Source organism: Excalfactoria chinensis, chromosome 1, assembly GCF_039878825.1.
Source record: "Excalfactoria chinensis isolate bCotChi1 chromosome 1, bCotChi1.hap2, whole genome shotgun sequence".
NCBI classification, from domain to species: domain Eukaryota; kingdom Metazoa; phylum Chordata; class Aves; order Galliformes; family Phasianidae; genus Excalfactoria; species Excalfactoria chinensis.
This window is the reverse complement of record NC_092825.1, coordinates 55,903,202-55,929,920: the sequence shown is the minus strand read 5'-3', so window position 1 is coordinate 55,929,920 and position 26,719 is coordinate 55,903,202. Positions and strand designations below refer to the sequence as shown.

Sequence of the window (26,719 nt, the reverse complement as noted above, 5' to 3'; positions counted from 1 at the left end):
AAGACATTGAGCAGTTGTTCAGCATCATCTCTTGGGCACTGAATTCAAGTAGTGAGGCAAAAGCAATCCATTAATTAGCAGGACAGACAACCTAGATACTTTGAATTCATTCACTAACTGAGCACACATTCTGCCAGCTGAAGGCCTATTTAACAGCAGCTGCTTCTTTTCTAAGAGCGACTTAACAGAACCATCTGTTGTAGCCTTCATTTCCATTACTTGTGTGCACAGTGAACCCATTCTGATTGCATCTGATTCATTGTTGGAGTTCCTCTGCAGGTGGGTACAGTGGTTCAGAAAGACTTCCCTAATAATAAAGTGGAATATTAATGGTGTTAATTTGTTAGTTCCTGTCTGGAATGAAGCACAAGAATTTTGTTTAGCCTGTTTTTCATTCTGTTTGCAAACACCTGAAACAGTTTCATATTTGAACCACAGAAAGGGTAAGCCTTCCCTTTCTACATATTTTTTCTCAATGATTTCTCTGACTTCATGTTCCTTTGTGATTAACTCTGTTTCTAAAACATTGTGTCCCTCGGGTTAAACAGAATGCAGCGTGCTCTACGTGGAGACAAAAAGAACAGAATTTTCCTTAAAGGGTACTTTAATGAGAAAATAATGATTACATTCAGATAACAGGAAAGTCGTAATCATAACTCCTAATTAATTCCTTTACATTGACAAGCTTAATAAGCACCTACTTACTAGGAAATCATTCAGGAGACTTATTGAGCACAGGGTCGGTATGCACAGTAGACACTGTCTCCTCTGAGTCAAGGTAAGAGCTTGACCAATACTGCCTCCGTGTCAAGGAAATTGGGTGGGAATGTGTGAGTGCTTCCTGACATGGGAGCCACTGGTAAACAGAATACTTGAAACTGTTTTGTGTTTTAAAGAGACTGGTCTGAAAGGTGCTGTGGTGTCTCTAATGAGCAAGAGGAAGGACCTTATGATTAAAGCTCTTACATCTGCATCCTTGGCCCTACATACCAGACAACTCTGGCAGTTTTATCCCTGTCAGACCCAGTTCTTGCGGTAAACCAGGATACGCCCAACAGAGTTTATTTGCCTAAGATCTACTCCACGATTGTATTGCCGTGTCTATTTTAAAACAGCATTCAGGTGTCACGAGCAGACCTGTTGTCTATCTCAGACTCTCACACTTCTTTGTGTTACAGCATATTTTTCAAATAGGTACCTAGGTAGATGAAGGCCTAGGCCTAGATCCCCAAATTTCCCATGTGAAATTTCCTCTGCACCATCCTACATAACTGGAAGACTCCTGACTTGTCTAGATTTGGTTTGTGCATTTGTGATATTAAAGTAGCCAATAATTTAAGAAACAGAAGCAGCCTTGGGAGCAGAACCTAGGATTTTATTGGTCTTGCATAGCCTCATGTTCTCAACTGCACCTTCTCAGAGGCAGCCAATCTCATCAATCTTGCATGGAAATGAGCTCTCTCTTGGATCTTTAGTCTGGGCTTTAGACTGGTTTCTATTGCATACAGAAGCCTTTTCACTCTGTGAAATTTAATAAATGGCCCAGTGATGGAAAATAAGATTACAATCATAATTCAGTTTAGACCTATAGCATAACTATGTAGAACTACCTGCCTTGCCTGTTCTGGCTTACTGGCATGTTTCTCAGCTTGTAAAAAGGAATCCAAATCTTTTAGCTCAAGGCAAGCAGCACTTACAAAAGACCTATGTTATATTCTGGAATTCAGTTTCAGGCCGGCACTTAGCTGGCCCTATTGACTAAATGTTTTGTATGAAAAGGCTTTCGTCGATGCAACCCAAGACAACTCTTTGGTGCTAAGGCATGGCAGGTAAAGATACTGGGTCCACTTCAGAATTACAAATCTGTCCTAAACTGAAGAGCTGAAGTATATCACAGAATCATAGAATGACTTGGGTTGGAAGAGACCTCAAAGACCATCTGGTTCCAGCCTTCCTGCTGCGGGCAGGGTTGCCAACCACTAAATCAGGCACTAGAGGTATCTATTAGTCTTATACGCAGACTGCGATGACATAAACCACATGCATTCCATCATTATATTTCCTGTTTAAATTAGTGCCAATCACAATATAAGAAGGAACATGTATAAGAAAATTTGTGCTATAACAGATAAATAGAAACAGTGTTCTTTTTGGCACACTATTTTATCTTAACATATGGCCAAAAAAGACCAGAGGAGACAGTCTTGCTTAAAATAACAGAAGCAGAAATAGAAGCTACAAGGCTCTAGTGCTCCTGAATGCCATCAAATCTGTTGCAACTTAATTCTTTGATGGGTATATTTTTCATTTCCTTTCCAGTTATTTGTACAGTTGAAGGCTAACCAAGTGTGCATTTTATTTTTCAATCAAGGAAAATTATGTTTGCTCTTCCTTGAAGTCTGGCCACCCCAAGTGAGGAGGGGATGTAGAGGGGAAATGCTCTGGCACAGCAGTCTGGGCTGAGAAGGAGATTATTTTTATCTCCAGCCAAAGAGGTTTCCTCTCATTGGCCTTTGCAGAAATGCTGATATCCTACAAACACTTATCAGAATGCTCCGCCTTTGTTATCGATCGATCAAACTCTGAATGCTTGGTTTGCCCTATGGCTCTTGGTTTCTGTTCCATGTTGCTTCCTTAACATAAAAGCTGCTATCATTTCTGCAACCTTGTTTTGAGAGGCTGAGTGAGTGATGTCTCAAACATTCCATGTATTTAGATACATAAATTCCCTGTAGATATAGCAAAGAATAAAAGGAGCAATCAGTTGTTTACTAATACAGTTTGCCCAGCAAAAATGCCTTTCTGCTCCAGAATTATTTTGTTATGCAAGAGTCTGAGTCTCGCTCTAGATAACACATAACTTGGCAATTGTATCAGCACTGTGACTTTCTTATCATTGGATGAAGTGTGAGGGCGAGCCTGCCATGCCAAATCAGAACCCCTGAACTAGAGATTGGAAAATTCAGATTTCTGACTCTTCTGGAAGAAGACAAAGGTTTCAGAGGTGCCAGCTTGGGCAACCCGTGTATAACACCCCAATAGGGTCAGACTGCAAAGGAGTTCAGGAATTCCTTTCTTGTAACGGTGCTTGCTGTGCAGATGTCTGGTGCAAGTGCTATCAAGAATTATACTATGAGGGTGGCTCTGAAAGTGATGCCTCCTATTTTATTGTATTTTATGGCCCACATTGTCAGAGGCAGATGTTGGTGGTACAGCAGTAGAGGTTAAGCCTTCCCACCAGTATTCCATTCATGACTTTTTGTTGCGGTGTGACAGATGGCAGCAGAAGGGCAGTCTGACTAAGTGGTGTCTGACATGGGAGTACATATGATGCAAAGTGGTGTATTCTTCTGCAGAAAAAATGGCATCCATTGTCGTTCTTTGATGCTTGTTGAACGTTTTTGGAGCCCAAACAGTGGATGTGAGCACAGTGAGGCAGTGGGTGGTACATTGCAGCAGTGGTGACAGCAATGTGAAAGGCAAGCCATGCTCCATACATCCATGCACAGCTGTCACATCATGAAATGAAGACCATCTCAGTCAGCTCATCCACACAGATCAGCAGATTACAACCAGGGAATTGCGTGCAGAGCTGAATATCAACTTCACTGCATTGGAAACAATGGTGGCAACACTGGAATATCACAAGTTTTGTGCCAGGAGGGTAACACGAAGAGGCTGAAGGTGACAGTTTCCAGGATCATATCACCAATGACAGGAGGTGGTGTCACCACTGTGAGCCAGTCAGGACAGTTCATGGAGAGCTGGCAAAATGGAAATTCCCCATGGAAACAGAAGTTCAAGATGCATTACTCAGTTGGTAAAAGGACATGTGCTGTCTTTTGGGATGGGAAAAGGGTGATCCTTCTGGATTTCCTGGAACTCAGACAAACCATCAGCTCTGACTACTACATTATTACACTGACTAAGCTGAAGGCTCAAACTTCCAGAGTCAGCCCAGGGAAGAAGACAGCTTTTCTCTTGCAACACCGTAACAACAGGTGCCATACCAGTATGAAAATCATGCTGTCAACCTTGACTGGATTATCCTACAACATCCACCATATAGTCCAGATTTGGCACCTTCTGACTTCCATCTGTTCAGGCCAGTGAGAGATGGACTGTGTGGGCAACATTTCCCTAGCAACAACACTGTCATAGCAGCTGGGAAACAGAGGGTCACTTCCACTGCTGCAGATATTTATGAGCATGGCATGCAGGACCTTATTTATTGCCAGTGAAAATGTGGTGTAGCTCATGGTGGTACCTATGTTGAAAAGTAGTATTTTGTATTGAGAATTTACTGTATCACACAGTGTTCTTGTGCTCTTTGTTTCTGTTGTAGTTTCCATGGAAATAAATAGGAGGCATTGCTTTCATGGCTACCTATGTACTTACAGCTGTGGTGAAGTGTTTCAGAAGGATACAAAAACATAATTCAGTTTCACTTCACATAAAAATCTGTCTCTTCTGGACCCGTATAATCTCTGTATTTCATGATTACAAAAGGTGACATTACCAAGGAATAATTCACAAAAATATTTTGTCAATACTTTTTGTGCAGTGCTAAGTAGCATGGCGTTGTACACACTGCGCACGTTCCATTATATCATTGAAACTTTAAAGTGTGGTTATCAAATATTTCTTCCACTAGACAAAGATGACAGCAAGGAAATAACCTTTACTGTCATGGTAGCTTGTAGTTTTCTGGCATGAAGTCATTAAATAGCAGATGAGTGGTCCGCTCTTCTCGGCATGTCACTATAAGGAGGTCCCAGCTGTCTGAGTTAAAAGAAGCAGCTGATGATGCAAAACTGTATAAGGAAATTCACACCATGGAGAAGGAGAACTGGAAATTCTGTTAGTTTTGTTCTGACTTCAGATATGAAAACAAGCAAGCTTATAATGAAATTAGGACACGAGAATTTCAAAGCTGACACCAAATTGGATTTCTCTGCAATATGTGTAGTTAGATCATGAAATTTACTATTGCGGGATGTTGCTGCAGCCAAGAATTTTACTCGATGGCACACAGAAAAATATTATATGGTATAATGCAAATAAAACAATCTGGTTTCAAGTAACACTGATAAAACAGAAGGCACATTGATCTGTCTACTTCAGATTTTACAGACAAAATCAGGCTTATTACACAGGATTGCGATCAGAAGATCTTATTACTGTACTTTTATAATTTCCCCAGGAATACTGGTGCTTAACATACTCAGAAATGACATCCTGAGGTAGATTTATATCAGGTCAGATTCAGTGTGGCAGTTCCTGTTTTCTTATGTTAATTAACCTTTAGTAAAAACCTGTCTGTCTACTACTGCCTCTTATCAGATCTTTGAGTTTCTTGCCCTGTACAACATAAGCCTGTTAAGGAAATCAGATAATTAAAGCTAGGGATGGCCACTGCTTGCCAAAATGATGATTGCTTTGGTGCAGTTGCTCTAGATTGAGGTAAGTGCTGGATTTGGTAAGTTGGTAATAGACACAACATTTTATAGCAGAAGTATTTCCAGAACCTGCTTTTTAGACAGAAATAGACAATAAGGTAAGATTTTCTTTCTTGGGTTTCCTAATCTTATTTAGTCTTATTTAGTCCGTTCTTCTTGTTTCTCTTCTGTTCATTAATTCATTTCTTCCATTTAAGTTGTGTTTCTCCATGTGGGTATAGTGTCCTTGATGGTATTATTGACAGCTCTGCTGGGAAAGCTAAGCTATCTCTACACATTTTGGCAAGTGATATTTTCACTGTTTCTTCGTGAAACATATTACACTGATTAAATTCTAATAGCCATATTGGGATGGACTAAAGGGCAAGCACAGAACGCTTCTGCATGACAGTCACTCATACTTATATATTTATATACAATACATTGTGTTAATTATTCTAATTGCTCTGAGAGCAATTGGCTTCAGCACACCTAAGCTAATGGGTGAACCTTCCAGATAATTGCGACTGCATGACTATGATAAGAGTCCATCCTGCTTTCCTTCTTGCCAACAGGATGATCATTCACATCCTTCTGTACATATTTTTGCATGTGTTAATCATCTCTCTATGTGCTGAGTAGACTCATAGTTTGAATGTTACTGTCTGCTTAGCCATCTTTTTGCTTTTAGCATGAAATACCAGTCCTGTAGCAAGCAGGGTGAAAATTCCTGGCTAAGGACGCCAAACTGCACTGCAGAGATGTATAAATGAGAACATATTTCTTTTGTATGTTGTTTCTTACGACATTCGAGGGTTTTAAGAGATGAAGAGATGAATTCGCATACAGTACGAATCCAAGTTCTAAAGTCATCCAGTATGTAAAATTTTCTGAAGCATTTGTATTCTGTTGGCTTACAAGAAAGGACAAAGCTGCCTTACAATTCAGTGCTAGCTTACTCACAATTCAGTTTTGAGACAGTGCATTCTGAGGAAAGGCATTTAAAGATCAGATAGCTTTATTTGTTGTGATCTTGCATCTCAGATCACTCTCTGGTTTGATTCTACCTTTTTGTACAAAGCAGCTGAGTGTTAGATCTCCCAGTGATCCACCTCCCACACCTCAGCAAGCCTGCTATCATCTACACCAGGTAAAAACTTTCAGACGAAGAGATGAGCTGACTCACAGCAAAAACAAAAATACTCTCTCTCTTACACACACACACACACAAAAAAAAAGCAAACAGAAGAAATGTAGCAGCTTTAATACTGCTCACTGCAGTTCTTGGTATCACAGAATCACAGAATGACCCAGGCTGGAAGGGACCTCAAGGATCATGAAGCTCCAACCCCCTGCCTGGCAGGGCTGAGGTAGGTGAAAAGAAACAGGAAAATATTCTTTCTGCTGCATATTTTAGAGGAGCAGACCTTCTCTGGTTCTTTTATCCCCTTCAGGAGATCCCCCTAATGCTTTTTCTCTGTTCCCACCAGCACTGTTTTCCTGCTCTCTTGGCTCTGTGAGGTGGGCTGCTGACTGACTTGGTCATTTGCCATCGCCATTGAGAACCTTGTTGGATTTGGGCATGTGTTGGGCACGTGTTCCTGCTTTTTGAGGGTTTTCAGGGATCTTCTAGAGAGAACGCAGTGGAAGGCCACAAAGATGATGCAGGCCTGGAGGATCTCAGCTGTATGACGAAAGGTGGAGAGCAGTAGAACGATTCAGCCTGGGGAAGAGATGGCTGAGGGGAGATCTTATCGCTGTTCATGACCATCTAAAGGGCAGGTGTCAAGTGGTCGGGGCCAGGCTTTTTGGCAGTGCCCAGTGACACATCGAAGGGCAATGGCTGCAAATTGGAACACGGGAAGTTCCATGTGAACATGAGGAAAAGCTTCTTTACTGTGAGGGTGATGGAGCTACGGCTGCTGGTGACGAGAATCAGCTTTATTGCCCGAAAAGGCTAAAACCTGCGGCTGAGCCATGACGCGAGCAAACCCGCTGGACGACCTGCAAAGGCCTTCGGCCCAGGGCAGGCTCCGTCCCACACTACAACTCCCGTGGTGCCCCGCGGCGCTCAGCCCGCACTGCCCGCTGGGGGCCGCGCCGTGCGCGGGGGCCGGCGCCAATGGCGGCAGGCGGAGGGGGCGGCTGACGGGAGCCGCTGCCCGTCGCGCCCATTCATCGCCGACGTCTTCCCCGGCTTTCTCTGTTGCCTCTGCCCCGCCGGGCTGTCCGCCGCAGCCGCCATGGAGGCTCTGATCCCGGTGATCAACAAGCTGCAAGATGTCTTCAACACGGTGGGGGCCGACATCATCCAGCTGCCGCAGATCGTGGTGGTGGGCACGCAGGTGAGGCGGGGCGGGACGAGGCGGCGGGCACGATCGGGCCACACCGCCCCGGGTTGCTGTCGGGTCGTTCCCGGTTCCTCCGGGGCCTCTGACCCGCGGTCTCCGTTTCCAAGGGCACGGGGGGACGAGGGCGGCCGGGACGCCCTTAGCTGTGCCCGCGGCCCCCCCCGTTGGCGCTGGGAGTGCCTCTGCCGCCGCCCTCCTTCCCCTGCCGCTCCCCGGTAGCGGTTCTAACGGCCGCGGCGCTCCACGGGGCTGCCCCCCGCCCTACGGGCCGCTGAGCTGAAGGGATGGAGAGCGGAGGGACGGCACCTGCGGGTGTCGACCGTGCTGCGGGGTCGCCGAGCTGTTCTTCCGCCTTTGGGACCTCTTTGTCTCGGCTAATGGTTGGCAGCGAAAGCGGCCTGCCTTGGCGTTACGGCTCGTGTGTCCCAGCCTGGTAACGCTGAGGGGCTGAACGAGCAGCTCCAGACCCTTCTGATGTGTCCAAACGGGACGCTGTTCCTCAGCATAACTTCTGATCCAGAATGGTGGCAGTCATGGGTGAAGTGAAAATGAAACATTAAACACGACCAAAACTTGGCATTAGTACATCACCTTCTTTCTTTTTATTTATTGAATATATGCAGTTACTTGACAATAGTAGGCTGACGTCAAGAGAATTGTGCTAGCTGCTCTGCAGCCAGATAGCATTACATGGCTTTGAAGGCACCGACTGCAAGCTTATAGCTGAAGTGTGGCACGGCTTTCCTCAAAGCCAGTTGTAATGCAGGACTGGTTGTAGGGTAGTCAGCTCTTCCTTTGCTTAACCACCATCAGTCAGGTGGTTTGGAGAGTGTGTCAGCTGCCTTATAAAAGAGATCCAGAACACTGGCGCTGGGGAGGAGACTTTGTACTGGTCAGTTATATCAGGTCCTTGTTTTCTGCTGGTTGCAGGAGCCCTTCGCTTTGTAGAAACTTCTGATCTCATTTATATTAACAGTATAAACTGTTTTTGTTCTTGTCAGTGCTGGTTTTGTTTATTTCTCTATCAGAAAGGTGTAATGCCGGGGTGTGACGTTTTTATACATGAAATTCATGGAAATATGCTTTTCAGCTTCATTCTGATGTGCTGAAGTCTTTTGTAACGACCTTAGCTAACTTTTCAAAAGTACATGGAGTACATAAGACTATTTTCGCATACAAAGGCTATTTTGGAAGTAATGCCTCCTATTTTACTATGTTGGCCTTCAGTGTCAGAGGTGGATGTAGGTGGTGTGGCAGTAGAGGTTGAACCTTCCCGTCAATATTCTGTTCATTACGTTTTGTTGCGGTGTGACAGATGGCAGCAGAGGGGCAGTCTGACTAAGTGGTGTCTGATATGGAAACGCATATGAAACAAATGTAGGCAACTGAATTCCCCTGCAGAAAAAATGGCACCCGTTGTTGTTCTTTGATGCTTGTTGAATGTTTATGGAGCCCAAACAGTGGATGTGAGCACAGTGAGGCAGTGGGTGGTGCATTTCAGCTGTGCTGACAGTGATGTGAAGGGCAAGACATGCTCCATACGTCCGTGCACAGCTGTCACATCATGAAATGAAGACTGTCTCAGTCAGCTCATCCACACAGACCAGCAGATTACAACCAGGGAACTGCGTGCAGAGCTGAAGATATTTCATTGCATTGGAAATGATGGTGGCAACATTGGAATATCACAAATGTTGTGCCGGGTGGGTCCCATGAGTTCTCACACAGGATCAGAACAAACATCATATGCAGGTTTGTCAGGACCTTTTGAACCAATAAGAGGTAACTGTTTCCTGTATTGAATCATTATCAGTGACAGGACATGGTGTCAACGCTAGGAACTGAAGTTAAAATGGCGGCCCATGGAATGGCGATACAGACTTCTTCAATGGGAATTTAACAGGGCGCTGCCCTAGTGGTTAAGGTGATGCACATTGTCTTTTGGGATGGGAAAAGGGTAATCCTGGATTTCCTGAAACCTGGACAAACCATGAATTTAGACTCATAACAACACTGACTAAGCTGGAGCTTCATACTTCCACAGTCAGGCCAGGAAAGAAGACAGTTTTTCTCTTGCAACACGGTAACACCTGGCCTTGTACCAGTTTGAAGTCTGTGGAGCCATTCTATCCCATCCCAGACTGTCTTACATGACCCACCATATAGTCTGGATATGGTTTCTTCTGACTTGCGTCTGTTCAGGCCAATAAAAGAATGGACTGTGTGGACAATGTTTTCCTAGCACCTACACTGTAATAGCAGCTGGGAAACAGAGGGTCACTTCCACTGCTGCAGATTTTCATGAGCGTGGCATGCAGGCCCTTACTTATTGCCAGTGAAAATGTGTAGCTCATGGTTGTGCCTATGTTGAAAAGTAGTATTTTGTACTGAGAATTTACTGTATCACATAGTGTTCTTGTGCTCTTTGTTTATGTTGTAGTTTCCATGGAAACAAATGGGAGGGATTATTTTCATGGTGACCTGTGTGTATTTGACTTGAGTAGTCTACCCTTTAGTATTAATACCCCTTTGGTGTTAAGACCAGTGAGTAAGGTATACTGGTACTGTATCTTTTAGGAGACCAGTTTGAATGCTTTTATTTACCTCAGGAAAATATGTAGCAAAACAGATGAAAAACTGTATCCAAATTTTGTTCTTTTGTTTAAGTCCGGCTCCTGGAAAATACAATTGTCTTCATGGACGCAGTGATTCTCTAGTTATTTTCTGCAGTTATTTTGTACTTCAGATTGTATTCTTTTAGTCCTTTCAGTCTAGTTTATGGCAGCCCAGGTTTCTGGAGATGTCTCACGTATGTCCTTAGGGCTGACAGTTTTGCTGCCGAGAGTTGGCTTCCACGTGTTTTTGAAACCTGCCTTTTAGCAGTGTTGTCCCTTAAGATATTTTTGGTTAAGTGCTGTGTGACTCAAAGCTTTTCCCCATAGTTGATTTCTTTGTAGCCTCGGGTATATGCAGTCTTTACTTTTTCTCCTTTTCATAATACTCACAAACAGTTTTGAATTTCACACCTCCATTTTCCTTCGTGAGATCAAATGCTATTGGTTAAGGTTCCTGTCGCTCACTGATTTCTCCTACTGTTTTTCCTTGTCTGCCTGTTGCTTTTCTTGAATGACCTCTCTACCTATTCAGCAGAGAAAAGTAAGATGTAGATTTTTGTTGATCCTTTTTCTTAGCTACATTCTGTGCCTCTTTACTACACTTCTGTTGTATTTTGTGCTCACGTCTGCCTTCAGTTCTCACTGAAGTACCCCAAATTAATTCTTCCTTTTCTAGCTGTTGTAGAGTTAGTAAGCATGTATAAACCTTCCTTTCCTTGAGAGATTTCTTTCCCCTGTCACCTTCCCCTAGGATTCATTTTATACAGTCCCTCTGTTTTGCTTGAATGTCTTATGCTCGTTTTTCCTTCTCCTGGATAGGTTTGGATGCTGATTACAAAGCATTTCCCCACAAATGTTAGACAACTAATGACCTTCTGCCCTTTTATGAGTGGTGTTCCTATGACTCGGTCACCTGAGAATTCCAGCTCATTTTCCACGTGAGAGGTGTAAAAGTCATCTCTGTAAAACTGCAGACTGCCGATGATAGGACTTGCAGGGCACCCTTACACTGCCAACTATGTATTGCTATTTTAGGGCTTTGCTGTCCTTCCCAGTTAGGTGTGCTGTTTTTCCTGATTCAGTGTTTCAGTTGCCACCTTACACCTGTGTTGCTGACATACAAAGCAGTGTAGAAGCTGGGAATAGTACACAAACCCTGGTGTGACCTTATGATGTCTTTGATATCGATGCTTTGCTTTGTGGTTCATGTAAGGAATAATGAGGTTGTATTGAGGTGCCTCAACCAAACAAGTTAATACTGAACTAAAATGAGATGCAGGGAAGAAAAACTTGAGTTATGGCCTTTTATGTGTTAAGGACGTGTAGATATTATAATAGAAATACCTACATTACAGAAGAGAGCATGACTTTTAGAGTAAACATCAACAGAATCTGTGCCTAGAGATGTGTGGAAGTGAATTCCCTATTTCTTTTTTCTCTTCTTTCTTTTTTTTCCAGGTCTTTAATTCTTGGCATCTCTTTTGGGTTTCTAAAAGTCACTGACCTAGATATGTACTAACTTTAGTGCTAGTTCTGTAACAGAGGAATTCTCCTTACACCAGCGTTATGTTAGAAAGGAAACAGTTGCACTTTGCAGTGTCAATTATAATAGAGGCTTCATGATGAAACTGCTTGAATAAGCAGCTGCAATTCACAAAGATATTTTTAAAAGACCTTTCAAGTGGACATTTATGTGTAACTGAAGGCTGAGCAATAGTAAATGCTATTTTGGGACTTCCAGTGTGGAAGTGTATCTTATAGCACTTAACATAGTTTGGTCTGTTGGATGCTGCCATCCAAACGAGCCGTTCCTTAAGGCTCTATGATTGACCTGTGGATGAGCATTGCATTTTTATTTTGCACACTTTCAATTTGTTACGTTTTTATTTTTGCATTTTATTTTATGCTGCACAGAGCTACAGTGCCCTTCTGCCCAGTGTCTGCAGAGAAGGGACTTGGTTCATCCAGCAACACATCCTAATCCATGTTGGCTTGCCTTAGGAGAAGGAAACTCAGGGTTGTGCCAAGCAACTGGGAAGGCTCTTTACAAACCCAAGCCAGGAATAGGCATCCTCCTTCCTCTTCATTTCTTTGAACAAGCAATATTTCTTGGGTTTTCAGTGCACTTGTCTTTAGATCCCTCTTACGTTTGTGATAGGATGGATGGATCTAGAGCATAACTTCACTGCTGGCTCTGCTGCCTGGGGAGAACTTGTTTTGCTTGTGGGTTTTGCAAGCTCTCTTTGTTTTTATTTTTATTTTTAATTTAATTTAATTTGTGAGTGTTTTTGTGTTTTGATATAATTCCCTGTATCTACTTACAGGCATAACTGTTTTCCCCTTTGCCATTTCTTCCTTCTGTCAGATCATGCCCTGACTGTTCTGGTGAGTGTTTCAAACAAGCAGCAAAATGAAGCTGACATTAATTAGGTGTTTTCTTATGCCAGGCATACCAGAAACTTCACTGCTGAAGCAAAATAGTGCAGTAGTTTTGTGTGCCTGATGCCAGGGTTCTCTTCTTCTTGTGATTGGTAATAGTTTTCCTTTGAAAACCGGTATTGTAATTAAAATGGATGGATCCTAAATCTTGCCCTCAGGGGATAGCATAAGGAAGACATGTTTTCAGGAAAGCTAGGAGAAACTGTGATGGAAGGAACAAGCCTTGGCAAGTGTGTTTCAGGATCTGGAGAGAAAACAGTTGTGTTGGTCTTGGAGAAGATTTCCTTGTATGGTAGCCAGGAGGTTCACCGGCTTCCTCTCAACAAGTCAAAAAGTATCTCGGTTGCTTAGGGCTTCTTGAATTTGAAAATACAGCTTGGCTTTGTTTTGCTTCTCTTATTTGAAAAGTAACAAGAATGGTATAAGTGATAATATATAAGGCCAATCTTTCATGCTTTGAAATGTGGATCATTAAACATCATATTTCTGTGAAATAACCGGTACTGGTTGATTCTAATTAAATGAGGTATTCTTGTCTCTAGTGAAGTAATAGAGGATCTTGGGAATCAATGTATTGAGAAAGAATAAAACTGCAGATCTTCTGTGTTTTTGTTAGAGTGTGAATAGAGGATTCCTGAACAGGTTGGAGTGAGTTCAGTAATGTCTGACTTTCCTTGCAGCTCATATATGAGTCTTTTTTGTGAAGAGACTCCCCATGGATTCTGGTTTCTTCCTGACCCACATAGATGCTTTGAAAAGAAGGTAGTGTTCCTGTGGATGATGCCTCAGTGAAAACGCATCAGCTTGTATTCCCCAGTAATAAAATTGGAGTTGAGTAAGCCATATGCACATGCATTGCTAAGAGCATGATTTAGCCAGCAGGGCCATTCTCATCATTTCTCATGTGACAGAAATCGCTGGATTTCCGCCATTTTGTCTCAGATGTCAAAGCAGACACGCTGCTTCTCTGAAGAAAATTCTTCAGGAGCTGTGTCATGGAGAAGTAAAGCCTCTCCTACTTTGCCATTCTGATCACTCTCAAATGTTTCTGATTATTATGAATTCCTGTTTTCTTGTACTGTCCTGTAGTATGTCCGTATTCTGTTGAAGGATTTCTTTGCAATTATTTATTTATTTATTTTTGCTGTTTGATTAGATAATTAAACGTTTATTTGGTCCTTTTGGAAGGAATGGTGATAGAACAAGTGGAAATGCTTTCAAGCTAAGGGTGGGTAGATTTAGGTCAGATGTAAGTAAGAAATCTTTACAGTGAGGGTAGGGAGTCACTAGAACAGGTTACCTAGCAATGTGGTTGATGCCCTGTCCCTGGAGATGTTCAGGGTGAGGCTGGATCAGGCCCTGGGCAACCCAATGTAGCTGTGGTTCATTGCAGGGGAGTTGGACTAGATGGCCCTTGAGAGGTCCCTTCCAACTCTTAAGGATTCTGTGATTCTATAATGAAGAATAAGTATCACCGTTTGAACCATTTTTTGTTGGAAATTCCCCCAGGCCATCTTTCCCAAACATTATGAAGGCAATGGATTCTTATAAGATGACTTAAAATGTGCACGACCAAGCCCATTATTGTTTTTATCACGCTTGAAATATGCAACAACCTATGACTCTGAAATCTATTGGTGCTTACTCATCAGTGAGTCTCACGATGGGTCTGTGTGTTGCCTTCTTGCAGCATGGGCTCCCTAGGAGCAGGTTGGCTTATCCCCTGAGCTGCTTGCTGAGGTCCTATGAGACACAGGGCAGTGAAGCTCAAAAGACTAGGCATGACCTTAAGGACAGCCTCCTCTTAGCATGCTGTTAATGGTGACTAGTGATTAATTGACAAAGGGTACAGGCAAGACTGACGTACATGTTGTCTTCTTTGCCTTTATCTTCACCATCAGGGTATTATTGTAGGCCTTTCTGCTTGTGACTGGGACTCAAAGAGAAGAGGAAATATCAGTAGTGGGAGAGAGTTTTAGTCAGCATTCTTTTGGACATGGAGAATACATCTTGGCACTCTGCGTATGGGGAGCAAGTCTTCCAAAACTAGGACCGCTAATTAGGTCACTGTGGACTTGGAAATAGAACAAGAAAGCTGTGGAGGTGAATGTTTGGGATATGTAGTATTTATACATTTTGGGTTGTTCGTAGCATTTCTTCAAACTTTTCAATGCAGAATCTTTCCCATTTGCCATGTCAGCAACCCTGAAATGTTTCTGAAAATAAAGTCTTGTTGAGAAGGAAGCTGGGCAAAGTCATGTCCTATCTACCAATTCAGAATTCCTGAGAAGCGTGGCTGGTGATACAGCTGTTACAAATGAAATTTTCCTCATAAGAATTAGTGTAGTGGATGGGAGCAAATGTGTGCTGATACTTAGAAGTGTACACAGGTGACATAAGCAGGGACAAGTAAATATGGAAGGTAGAACAAGGAGGTAGAAGCAGGGTTATAAGAATATTTAATGAGTAGAGATGCTGTTGTTTTTTGTAGTGGGTCACAGTTCTGACAGATCTCAGTTTTCTAATTTGAGAGGGAAGTGCCCTGCCATTTCACTATTACTATCCTTCTTCAATCTGAAAAAGGTGTTGACAACAATGAAAACATAACTGTTTATGCGGCAGTAGTAAACTGGTAAGATTTACATTGTACATACTGCATATTGCAGTAAAACATTTCTTAAGTCAAGTCCCTATGCATATTTTCCCTTCTTATGTTAGTATTCCTAGGGAAAATTGTTTTGCTGTCCATTGAACTTGGTGAGACAGATGGTTAACATAGCAGAGCATTAAACACTTATTTCTGAGCAGTTTACACGAAGTTCCTGTGGTCATTACAGCTTGCAGATATGTCAAATCAGGATCAGGTCGGAGCCCAGAGGAAAACCTGATTGGTTTGCCACAGAAGATTAGAATGTGTTGATGCTTTCCTGGAATTGGTATTTCAGCCTTTGCTTCAAATCATGACATTTGTTCCAAGGAGATGATAAAATAAGCATGGTGCTGCTGCAAATTTAACCCCTCAAATTCTCTGGTACTCTTACTCCAAAGTATTAGTTAGTCCCCGTCTACAGTTGTATGTAAAGTTGTTTGAACTGAATTTGTATCCTGAATAGACTCTATATCCTTCACTTCACCCCCGTGGCAGAGTAGGATCAGCTCTGTGTTTACTGCTCTTCTTGCTGTGCTTCCAGATAATTGTTGGTAATGGATGTATATGGGACCCAGATTAAGGAGTGCATTATTAGATACTGTATCATGTTCCAAAAGCAGATTGCTTCAGTGAGGATACCAGATGCAATTATAAACAAATTTCCTGATGTGTGGAGTATTGTAATGTATCATCAAATGTATGACTTCACATTTGCCATTTATTAAACCACTGCAAGGGATTCAGATAATTCCTTTTACGTCTGAAAATAACTGGGCTGTGGGAGTAATGTAGGATATAGTGTTCTAGTTTCATGTGTAATTTAGTATAGAATCATAGAATGGTTTGTGTTGGAAGAATCATTTGCAAATCATCTAGTTCCAGTCTACCTGTCATGCACAATGACATCTCTAGATCATGTTGCATAGGGCCTCAACCAGGCTGGCCTTGGACACCTCCGCAGGTGGGGCATCTACAGCTACAGTCTTCTCTAGTACCTCACAACCTTCACTGTGAACAATTTCTGCCTTACATGTAATCTAAACCTACCTTATTTAAGCTTAAAACCATAACTCTTTATCCTGTCACTACATAATCTTATAATAGGCTGTTCTTTGTCTTGTTTATAGGCTCCCCTCAAGTTCTGAAAGGCTGCAGTGAGGTCTCCCTGGAGCTTTCCCTTGTCTGGGCTGAACAAGCCCAGCTACCTCAGCCTTTCTTCATAGGAGGGGTGCTCCAGCCTTACAGGCACCTTCATGGCCCTTCTCTGGATCCACTCCAACAGCTCCACATATTTCTTGCAGTGGGGTCCCCAGGCCTGGATGCAATACTGCGTCATGGGGCCTTATGAGGGCAGAACAGAGGTGGACAATCTCCTCCCTCTCCCTGCTGGCTACTCCTCTGTAGATACAGCCCAGGATGCAGTTGGCCTTCTCACTCACACGCTGCTAGCTCATATTTAGATTTTCATCTCATGATTCACCTAAGGCCTTTTCTTCAGGGTTGTTCTCAATTCTTCCAGACTATTTGTGGCAGGGATTGCCCTGACCCGAGTGCAACACCTTGTACTTGGCCTTGTTGAACCTCATTAGGTTCACCTGGGCCTACTTTTCAAGTCCTTCTGCGTGCCTGGGATCACATCTCTTCCTTTCAACTCATTGCCATGGAATTTGATGTAGATTTGGAAAAAATATATACAATCAGCACTGTTTTGCTATCATCCATTAGAACAAATGGTGTTGATAAATAATTGTTTGGTAACAGCATTCATATTGTAGCAACTCCTAACTGACTACTGTGATTGTCAGGGCAGGTCTAATGGCGTACCCATGTTGACTTATCAACTACAGAAAATGGGAAGAATTGAATATAGTCCTATTAAAAACAAAACAACACCCTCAGAATCTTAATGGTCAGATTTTCAAACTGATATGTTGACATAACTGGGTCTGTTCTTTATTGTTAGTTTTAATATGATGATAATCTTGAACCACTCCTTTAACCTCCATGTTCACATTTTGTTATTGGACCACGTAGCCCAATTTGATGTTTCATGCAGAATTCTACAGATTCCTTCAAATGTAGATGCTTAAAGAGAATTTAGCATTTCCCAACTCTAAGCATCTCACAGCTTCTTACAGATTGTTATTATGTGGACAGATGTTTGCAGCCATTCGGTAGTAAATATGCATGTGTATAGATATACACACAGGTGCAGAGGGAGAAAAGCAATATAAAGCAATCACTGTTTATATATTATTAGATTATAAAACACCATTTGTAGTAATAAGGCCAATGTAATATAGTATCTATAAATAATAATAAAAAGCTAAAAGAAGTACAGGATTATCTTGGCTTGATGGACTCAGTTGTATGTAGTTGCTGTTTTCTGCTTGATGCTTCTGTTTTTATTAATGTTGGACTGCAGAGTAAAGTGTTAATGCAGGATGTTAGAAAATGACATAGTAGAGGATACAGAATTTCCGTCTGAGCATTATACAGGAAATTATTTTCCGAAAGTGTTTCTGGAAAGATGAATATTTAGGGTAGAAAATGCTAAAGGGGATGTTATTTTGTTTCTGAAACCTATCTTATTTTTACTTGTTTAATTTAGCTTTAAAAAAATAGAAGATGCATCTATCACCGTGGCTTTTAAATGTCAAACTCAAGTTGAGAAATCTACTGTTTTATAGCAGATTTGTCTGTTGTTGCCTATGTGGTGTGATATCACTGTTAGATACAGCAAGTCTGTCAAATGCTCCATGCGACTCTGTATAGCAAAGGATAGCAGAACACTGTGTAAGGGAGTGATGAAAACAAGCTAAAACTGTTATATTGGTAGCATTTTGTTGTTCAAGAAGGTCATGTAACTGTATTCCAATTTTCAGAGCAGTGGAAAGAGTTCTGTATTGGAAAGCCTTGTGGGGAGGGATCTGCTCCCACGAGGTACCGGAGTTGTGACCCGAAGACCCCTCATTCTGCAGCTGGTGCATGTTTCCCCAGAGGATGGTCGGAAAACAGCTGGAGATGAAAATGGTAAGTGTGATCCAAGAGTGTGTTTGTCCTAGCAGGAGATAGACTTCTAATTTTCTGGTGTATTTTACTGTAAATTAAGTTGCTGTATTCTTAAAACACTTTGAAAAATAAGTTTTCCTTGGAATAAAAGGGTGCCATTGTCACAGCTGTGATGTCCATAAAGCAAGTCACGACATCAAAAGCTTTTGGGTATTCAGAATATCTTTAATGTTTTAAGCATTCCTGTTTGTTCTTAGCAAATGCCTTCGAGAAAAGCAGGCCTAAGAAAGCATTTCACTTTCGATAATGATTGTCTAAAACTTCAAGAACATGATTTCCTGGTGTGTGTTTTTCTCCCCCTTCTCCTTTGCCGTTTAAATAAGAACACTCCTTGAGGTGATGAGTGTGTGACTTTTTAGAAGGAGGTGAAGAAATGGAAAAAGCTCTGGGCAAAGTGGTAGGAGAATCAAAACCAAAGAAAGCTGAGTAGGCTTGAGAAAAATTTAATGGATGCGTTCTGTAGCTTACAGGTACTGACTGATTGAGCTACTGTGAGAGATATTGAGCACATCAAGAACAATGCTTTAAGTTGTCTGAAGGTGTTTACTCTGAAGCTTTTGTCTTCTGTGGTGCTTCGTTATTACATTGCAGCAGATAAAGAAAATCATCTCAGTGTTCCCTTGGAAGTTTGAACACTCCCATTGCTCTTGCTCTTTCACAAGAGCACCAGTGGCATATCCACTTACTGATCATCATGCACACACACACATGCACACACCGATTTAATTTAGGTGGTAAAGGTACGTTGAGTTTTGGCGGTGTGATAATCTTGGGCTTATAATTATTAATTCTCATCATGTTTAAATTATTCAGAATTTATTTCTAGAAATAGTAAGTTAAGGTATCAGGTTCTTTGCAATGCTTCTTTTCATGTAATAATTGTAGTTGTTGGTCTGTACAGCCTGAGGAAAAGGAGACTGAGGGGAGGAACTGATTAATGTTTGTAAATATCTAAAGGGAGTTGGGAGACAAATGAGTGAGTCTGGGCTCTTCTCGTTGGTGCGTAGCAATAGAACAAAGGAGCAATGGTCTAAAAACTGAACGTAAGAAGTTCTGTACAAACATGTAGAAGGACTTCTTTACAGTAAGGGTGATTGAGCACTGGAACAGGTTGACTAGAGTGGAGTCTCTTTCTATGGAGGTATTCAAGACCTGTCTGGATGCCTACCTGTGCAACCTGCAGTGGAGTTGAACTCAGTAGTCTACTGAAGACCCTTCCAACCCCTGTGATTCCGAAAAACATTTACTAATGTTGGGCAGTTGAAAGGCTAAAGCTTCCATTTTCAATATTGCTGCAAACAGAAAACACAATTCTGACTCATAACAATTAAGTGCTTTTAGCATGCAGGATATTGTGAACAGATCATGGGATAATTCATAATGGAGTTGATCTCAGGGAGGTCTCAAGTCCAACATTCTACTTGAAATAGGGCCAGCTTCGAGCTCAAGACCAGATTGCTCAGGTCTTTATCCTTTTGGGCCTTGAAATCCTTCAAAGGTAGGGAATGCACAGACTCCCTTGCCTACATTTTAAGAATGACACATTGGATTTCTTTCTAAGTGGCTTCATGCTAATTGCTTTACACAGTATATGAGTCTTGGTACTTATAGAAAAACTTTGATGCTGGGTTGTTGCATCAAACAGGATTTTGTTCTTCTCTGTGACTTTACAGGTATACAAGATAATTTTGTAATGAAGGAAATACCAAGTCAAGTAAAGGTTTTCTGCTGTGGGTTGCATTTGATCCAGGGATTTGAATTTTAAATTAGAAATGGGATCATTATGTTACTGTGGTAGGTTGTTGGGCTTAATTAATATTTATAAGGCCCATTTAGACTCTTAGAGAAGAAGATCGATATCTAAGATGTAATTTCTTCTGGATGTTCCTGTGAGAGAAACGTGGGCATGTTTGTTAAAGAACAGACAAACTTCTATAACTTTCACCAGTTGCATTTGTCTCACCTATTCTGCCTCAGAAATTCAGGCAAATCAATGCTTTTGTCACTGTTGTGGTTTAGCTGATGTTTATCTTGTTTCATCTGAGAACATGGGATCAAGTTGCTTGGAAAGAAGACAGATGGCAGCCTGTTATCCTGATTCTTCTGTGTGAAATTGTAATAAGTCATGATACTATTGCAGATGTTATAATAGATGCTATACCTTTATTATGACTTGCATGTTGAGGTACAGCTTGAATGTGTTATGAATTTCACGGAGGGAAATCTTGTGGGAAAGATCTTGCTGGTGTGGATGCTTTATCCTTGGAATCTTGGACAAGAGAACATCAGTCTTAGCATGTTGCTTTCTTGTGCTTGTGAACTCTTTGCATGAACAGATACTTCAGTGCAGCTGCCTTGTTGCTTTGTGATTCCTTGTGATTTGTAATTTCTGTTTTGTCACATTTATCAATCCTTTTCTCCTTTCCCTGAGAATCCTTACTTTCTGAGGCCTGATGCAAATCCTTCCTCCTTTCCCAAAAACTCAAACGCATTAAATTAAAACCATTGGGAATTTTTCTTTTTCAAATGTCAAAGGTGTGTGTGTGTCATCATAGACTCCAGGTGAGTGAGGTGAAAGATTCCCACTGTATAAAATGAAATTTCTAGGATGATTTAAACTTACATTTGCACCAAATGAAACTTTCTGTACACCTTGGGATGTTGCATTTGTTCCTTACATTTTCTTTTCCTTCGTGTGCTCTAAGGCTGAGGTTAACACTAAGCCATTTATCATGGGTTCAATCTTCTCTGGTGTTATATATAGCAAGGAAAACTTGTATCTTGTTAAAGCTTAAAAAAACCCTCTCATTAGATCCATGGATATTAACAAGTTAAAATGCAATACCTCTTAATAAGCTGCTTCTTTTTTTGTATCTATTTTTAAAACCTGTTGGTTGATACTAAAAAAAACCATTATGCATAGGACTAAATCTAGCAGCAGGTTTCTGTGCTGCCAGAAAACCAGTAATTTAAGGCTGAAACAGCATGTCCTACATCATCTCCTGGAGAAAGAGATAACAAAGGAGTGCTTGCTCCATTTCTTCCAAATTGTGGTGGAGGCAGAATCTTGCTTTATCTTCTGGTTCTGTGCCCATCACCCTTTTCTCAGTTCTTAAGAGGAGATGAGCAACGCAGTTTTGAAAGTACTGTAGTTTCTTCATTAACGTGCATTTTTACTGTAGTTTCTCTGTACAGTAAATGAGTTAAACCTGTTTAATGATGTGAGATTAGTAATCCCTTGCATTTTATACTTTTTTCGAGGGGGAGGCTGGCATGTGATTTTGCTGATTCATCAGCTGATACAAAAAAGAAACACAAAAGCCTGCCTTCTAACAGTGATTTTCCTGTATGCCTGTGGTTGTTCATTAACTCCAATAAATCGTAAGGACAGAAGTATATTTTTATTTAATATTTTTGTTTTTTACTAGATCTAGTACACTAGATCATCATTCATTTTACTAGTTTATCTAATGTAGTTCTATTAAGTTCTGACTTATCCACAAGTGCAAGACATCAGAGTTGACTCCCCAGACCTAGCAGGCTTTCCAAACTGATGAGCCAGTTATTGCTGTGCTCCTTGCATTTTGTGCCCAACAGGTACAGCATGCAACAAAAAAGCTCTTCCCTGGTTTGTTTTGTTCTTGCACTTCCATAAGGCTTTACTGATGTCACAGATAAATATAGTCATAAACTCATTAATTCTTAATGAAGTTTTCTTTTTTTCTTTTGTAATGGGGTTTATATAAATGAGGAACGTAAAAGTTGAGAATGGTGATAGCAAATGTTGTCTCTTCTTAAATCTGTCTCAGAATTGCTGTGATTGGGTCTTTTAATCTGCATAAATTTATTTTCATCATTTAAAAAAATGGATACGAAACTCAGATTTCTTTCCTGTGCAGTAATATTATCTCCGTTGATACTAAAGACATGCCTGACTTTTTCTCATTCTTGCCATGAGTAAATGATGACAAAGGTATTTTGCCCAAGAAGGTTCAGCTTTGCAGAACCTACTGGTGCTCTTCTCTGTGCTCAGACAATAAATTGGTTAAGTGTTGGAATTAGACGAGCAGCAATAGTAAAAAGATCATCAAGTAAACTTTGTGATACGGAATATCTGATAAATATTCATCATTTATTAATGTTCAGTTAAAATCTTACTGCTGTGCATATTGTTAATGTTACACATTCTCATCAGTAGTGGATTAGCATGCACATCTGTCTGCATGTCTTTGTGATCTTTGTAATATAATCTCGCTATGAAGGTTAATAAAGTGCTGTGTTAAATATGATGAAAAATTTTAAACATCATTCACTGCTGTTTCTCTTTAACTGCAGACCCTGCTACATGGAAAAATCCAAGACACCTTTCTAAAGGTTGCCTTTATCCGTTTGCTTTTTCTCCCTACACATAAAGTGCATGCCTATATACACTAACCACATACATTTCGTGTCACTTTATTGTTGATCACTCTTTTACACATTGGCTACTGTGTTGATTATTTTGCTAAGTCTTGTGATTTAGTTGTTTGTTTGTTTGTTTTAGCTTTCTGACCTTATTGCTTTAGAATGAGATGATTTTTGCTTTTCTGTGTGGTTGCTGCCTCAGAGAACTTTCTGCACTTTTAATTCCCAAATCCTTTAAAAGATCTCTATTGATTAAAAGTACCTTGAAATTACATTGAAAAAATGATTTGAATGCTGACTTAATGTTAGGTAAGCATTGTGTTTGTCAAGTTGTGAAATTCCCCATAGGCTATTTTTCTAGAGCAGATTGCTCGTTGAGTAGCAGAGGATCACTAAGTAAAAAATTCAGTATGGAACTGTTGATATTCAGAAACCCAGTTGTGGAAGTGTGAGCGTCTTGCGGTGTGACTGTGCGTGCTGCCTGCACCACAGAGCAAGAGTCGACCCAACCTTCTTTGCTGTTTCTGGGGCTGCTCTTGAAGAGCCCCCAAGTAATTCCAAGCACCTGTGGTGACAGACAAGAGTTAAGATCTTTGGTCCATGACAGATTTGGGAAGAGACATGTATTCCTAAGACTTCGTTGTTATGTAGAGTACTTACGTATTTTCTGTTTGTTTGTTTTGGTTCTACAGGTTTTTCTAACTTTTTCTTTCAGCTGCAATTTGATCTCATTTGCATGGTAAAAGAAAAGTTGCTATAAGCTGGTATATATTTTTTGTTTCAGGCTTTTTTTTTTAAGCTGTTGCTAATAATTATTTTGTTTTCTGTTGCAAGCTGATTTTTTTTTTAATGGATTCAGACCTTATCTGAAGAATGGTAGGGCAGCAGATTGGCTCAGTTCACAAATATGAAGACAGACATTGTGTAAGAGAGACAAATTAAAGAATAACGAGATGCTGTGCTTAAATAAGCAGAATCATAAATGTATTTGTACTGAGCCATTTAATGTCTAATAGCAGAAAGTGAACTAATTCTTTTCTTGCTGCTTGAAAAACAAAAAATCACATTCTAGTCTTCAGCAGTCTCAGAAAAGCATGATTGGGATGTTTGCTTCCTCTTCATCATGTGCCAATTCTTTGTTTGCAGAGATAGATGCTGAAGAGTGGGGTAAATTTCTTCACACCAAAAATAAGGTACGTTTGCTCTGGTTACGGAGTAGCCTTTCCCAAAAAAGAGCACCATTCTTCTACGTTGCATGCAGAATATTCAGGTTTTTCTGTTTCTAAAAGTAGGAGATTAACCAAAGCTTTAGTTACTTACCAGTGACTCTGTATGTGGATCATTGATTCTGCCGAGTTATTTATCCTGACCCTAAAAATGTTGTTTTGCTGCTTTTTTTCTTTTTTCTTTTTTTGTGCATGAATTAAATTGCAAAGGCAATTGTACACTATCACAAGTCATTGCTGCCCAGTGAAGAACTGACTGCTTCAGAGATATACTACAAGGCTGTGAAAAGGAAGGAAGAGTTTAATACTTAGCAAGGAATGAGAAACAGAGATGGCTGAGGATTTCAAGTGAAGAATTAAGCTTTGACTCTTTGCCAGCAGCAAAGCCCCTTGTTGGCAGATGTTTTATTACTTTCAACTGATTTCCACACTTTAGTCAGTATGGAAAGTTGAAGGAATCTTAAAGAGGAACACAGAGGGAATGTGTGGAAGGGGTAGCTTGGTGGTGGCTTCCTTTTAGTGGTTAAAAGAGGGTAGAGTAAACAAGAACGTAAAAAGGAAATGAAACACTGTTCTTTGTCCCTTCCCAAGATGTGAAGGAGTTGAAGCTTGATGTTGTTCATCAACTTCAAATGGTTGTAACTAGATTAGAGGTAGAATTAAATGTGTGATTTTCTCTTTCGGTGTGTGCAATTTGTTTTCTACCTTGTCTGATAACATTGTAAGCATTACTAACTGCCATGAGATTCTGACTCCTTTGATTTTGAGCACTGATGGTTGCTGTTACAGCAGTAGCTGTAGAGCTATTAGTCACTCTTCCTTATTTCCCCTAACCTTCTATATACACAGTTACTTAATTTTTCACTGTCTCTTAGAGAAAGAAGCACTATTTCACTATTAGATGTTTGTGGATGAAAGGCTATTTAAATAACCTTTCTTTTCTGTACTTCAGATCTATACAGATTTTGACGAAATTCGTCAGGAAATAGAAAATGAAACAGAGAGGATTTCAGGAAATAATAAGGTAAATAGTGAACTGTCCATCTTTGTTTTGCTGTAGATTCTCTTGCTAATGAAAGCTTTCTTAGCCTGTTCTGACATCTAGAAATGAAAAGCACTGAACTGTTCTAATGAAGAGATAGCAAGCAGTATTGTGTTACTGAATATCTATATAATTACTTGGGCTGGGGCAATCCCAGGTATTTATATCAACTGGGTGAAGAACCCCTAGAGAGCAGCCCTACGGAGAAGGACTCTAGGGGGATAAAACTGTTTACGAGGGTGGGTAGTGTTAGGACAAGGGGGAATGGTTTGAAACTGAGACAGGGGAGGTTTAGGTTATATATTAAAAGGAAGTTTTTCATGCAGAGGGTGGTGACACACTGGCACAGGTTGCCCAAGGAGGTTGTGGATGCCCCATCCCTGGAGGCATTCAAGGCCAGGCTGGATGTGGCTCTGGGCAGCCTGGTCTGGTGGTTGGCGACCCTGCACATAACAGGGGGTTGAAGCTTGATGATCATTGTGGTCCTTTTCAACCCAGACTATCCTATGATGATTCTATGAAATTAAGCATTTCATGCATTATATTGAAGGGATAACAGGGCAGCTGCTAAATACAAAGAAACTGGTTTACAGATGTGGCTTTTTTTTTTTTTTTTTTTTTTTCTTCCACTGAATAGATGAGATGCGTGATGGAAGAAAAGTGTTCTTTTATTTATGTGCGTTGTTACAAAACTTCAGACTTGACTTTCTAAAGGGTCTTTTAAATAATCTGGTACAGTGATTAACTTTACTGTATACATTTCTAGGGTATCAGTCCCGAACCAATTCATCTTAAGATATTTTCATCTAATGTTGTGAATCTGACTCTTGTGGATTTACCAGGAATGACAAAGGTGAGATATGGAATGCTTTCCTTCTGAAAACACGTCGTTTTGAAACAAGGAGCCTAACGTTCCATCTTAAGTGCTATTTTGTATTGTTAGATTAGTGTTTCAATTCTTAGAAGTTGTTTACATTTTCCTTCAGATAAAATAGTTGGTGACATCTCAAACGTTATATAGCCATCTTCTGGCTTAGCATTTAGTTTTCTAGTGCTATTCACTGTTACAGTGGCCTTTTTTTATTCTTTTCATTCCTTCTTTTCCCTTTTTTCTTTTCCCCTATCTATTCTACACCCCCCCCCCCCCTTTCCTTTCTTTTCTCCTGAAAGGGAAGGGCTGAAAACTTTGTGACAGTGTTCAGTTAGTGGTAACATGGGAATAAATGTACAGTTTTGACTAGTTCTGCACTGTATTCTTTTTTTCCCTAGGTGCCTGTTGGTGATCAGCCCAAGGATATCGAACTTCAAATAAGAGAGCTAATCCTTCAATTCATCAGCAACCCAAATTCAATTATTCTGGCAGTCACAGCAGCTAACACAGACATGGCCACTTCAGAAGCTCTTAAAATTGCACGGGAAGTGGATCCGGATGGTAAGCAGCAAGAAAAACTAGATCTTATCATTCAGGTTCAGCTTTATTTT

The 26,719-nt window shown here is 40.8% G+C and overlaps 1 protein-coding gene across 4 annotated transcripts in view; it reads left to right on the top strand.

The window, feature by feature from the left end:
• Positions 1-7,498: 7,498 nt before the first annotated feature.
• The window catches only part of DNM1L (dynamin 1 like), a 37,719-nt gene continuing 18,498 nt past the window's right edge, over positions 7,499-26,719 (top strand). For 2 of the 4 annotated variants that reach the window (XM_072359730.1, XM_072359749.1), the window contains exons 1-6: positions 7,535-7,783; positions 18,379-18,526; positions 24,116-24,162; positions 25,148-25,219; positions 26,004-26,090; positions 26,507-26,669. In XM_072359730.1, the coding sequence (XP_072215831.1) occupies positions 7,682-7,783; positions 18,379-18,526; positions 24,116-24,162; positions 25,148-25,219; positions 26,004-26,090; positions 26,507-26,669 (619 nt within the window). In that variant the 5' untranslated portion in view covers positions 7,535-7,681. Of the gene's footprint in view, positions 7,784-18,378; positions 18,527-22,900; positions 22,940-24,115; positions 24,163-25,147; positions 25,220-26,003; positions 26,091-26,506; positions 26,670-26,719 lie in introns of all 4 variants that reach the window. The other 2 variants (XM_072359758.1, XM_072359739.1) reach the window with 2 other exon arrangements.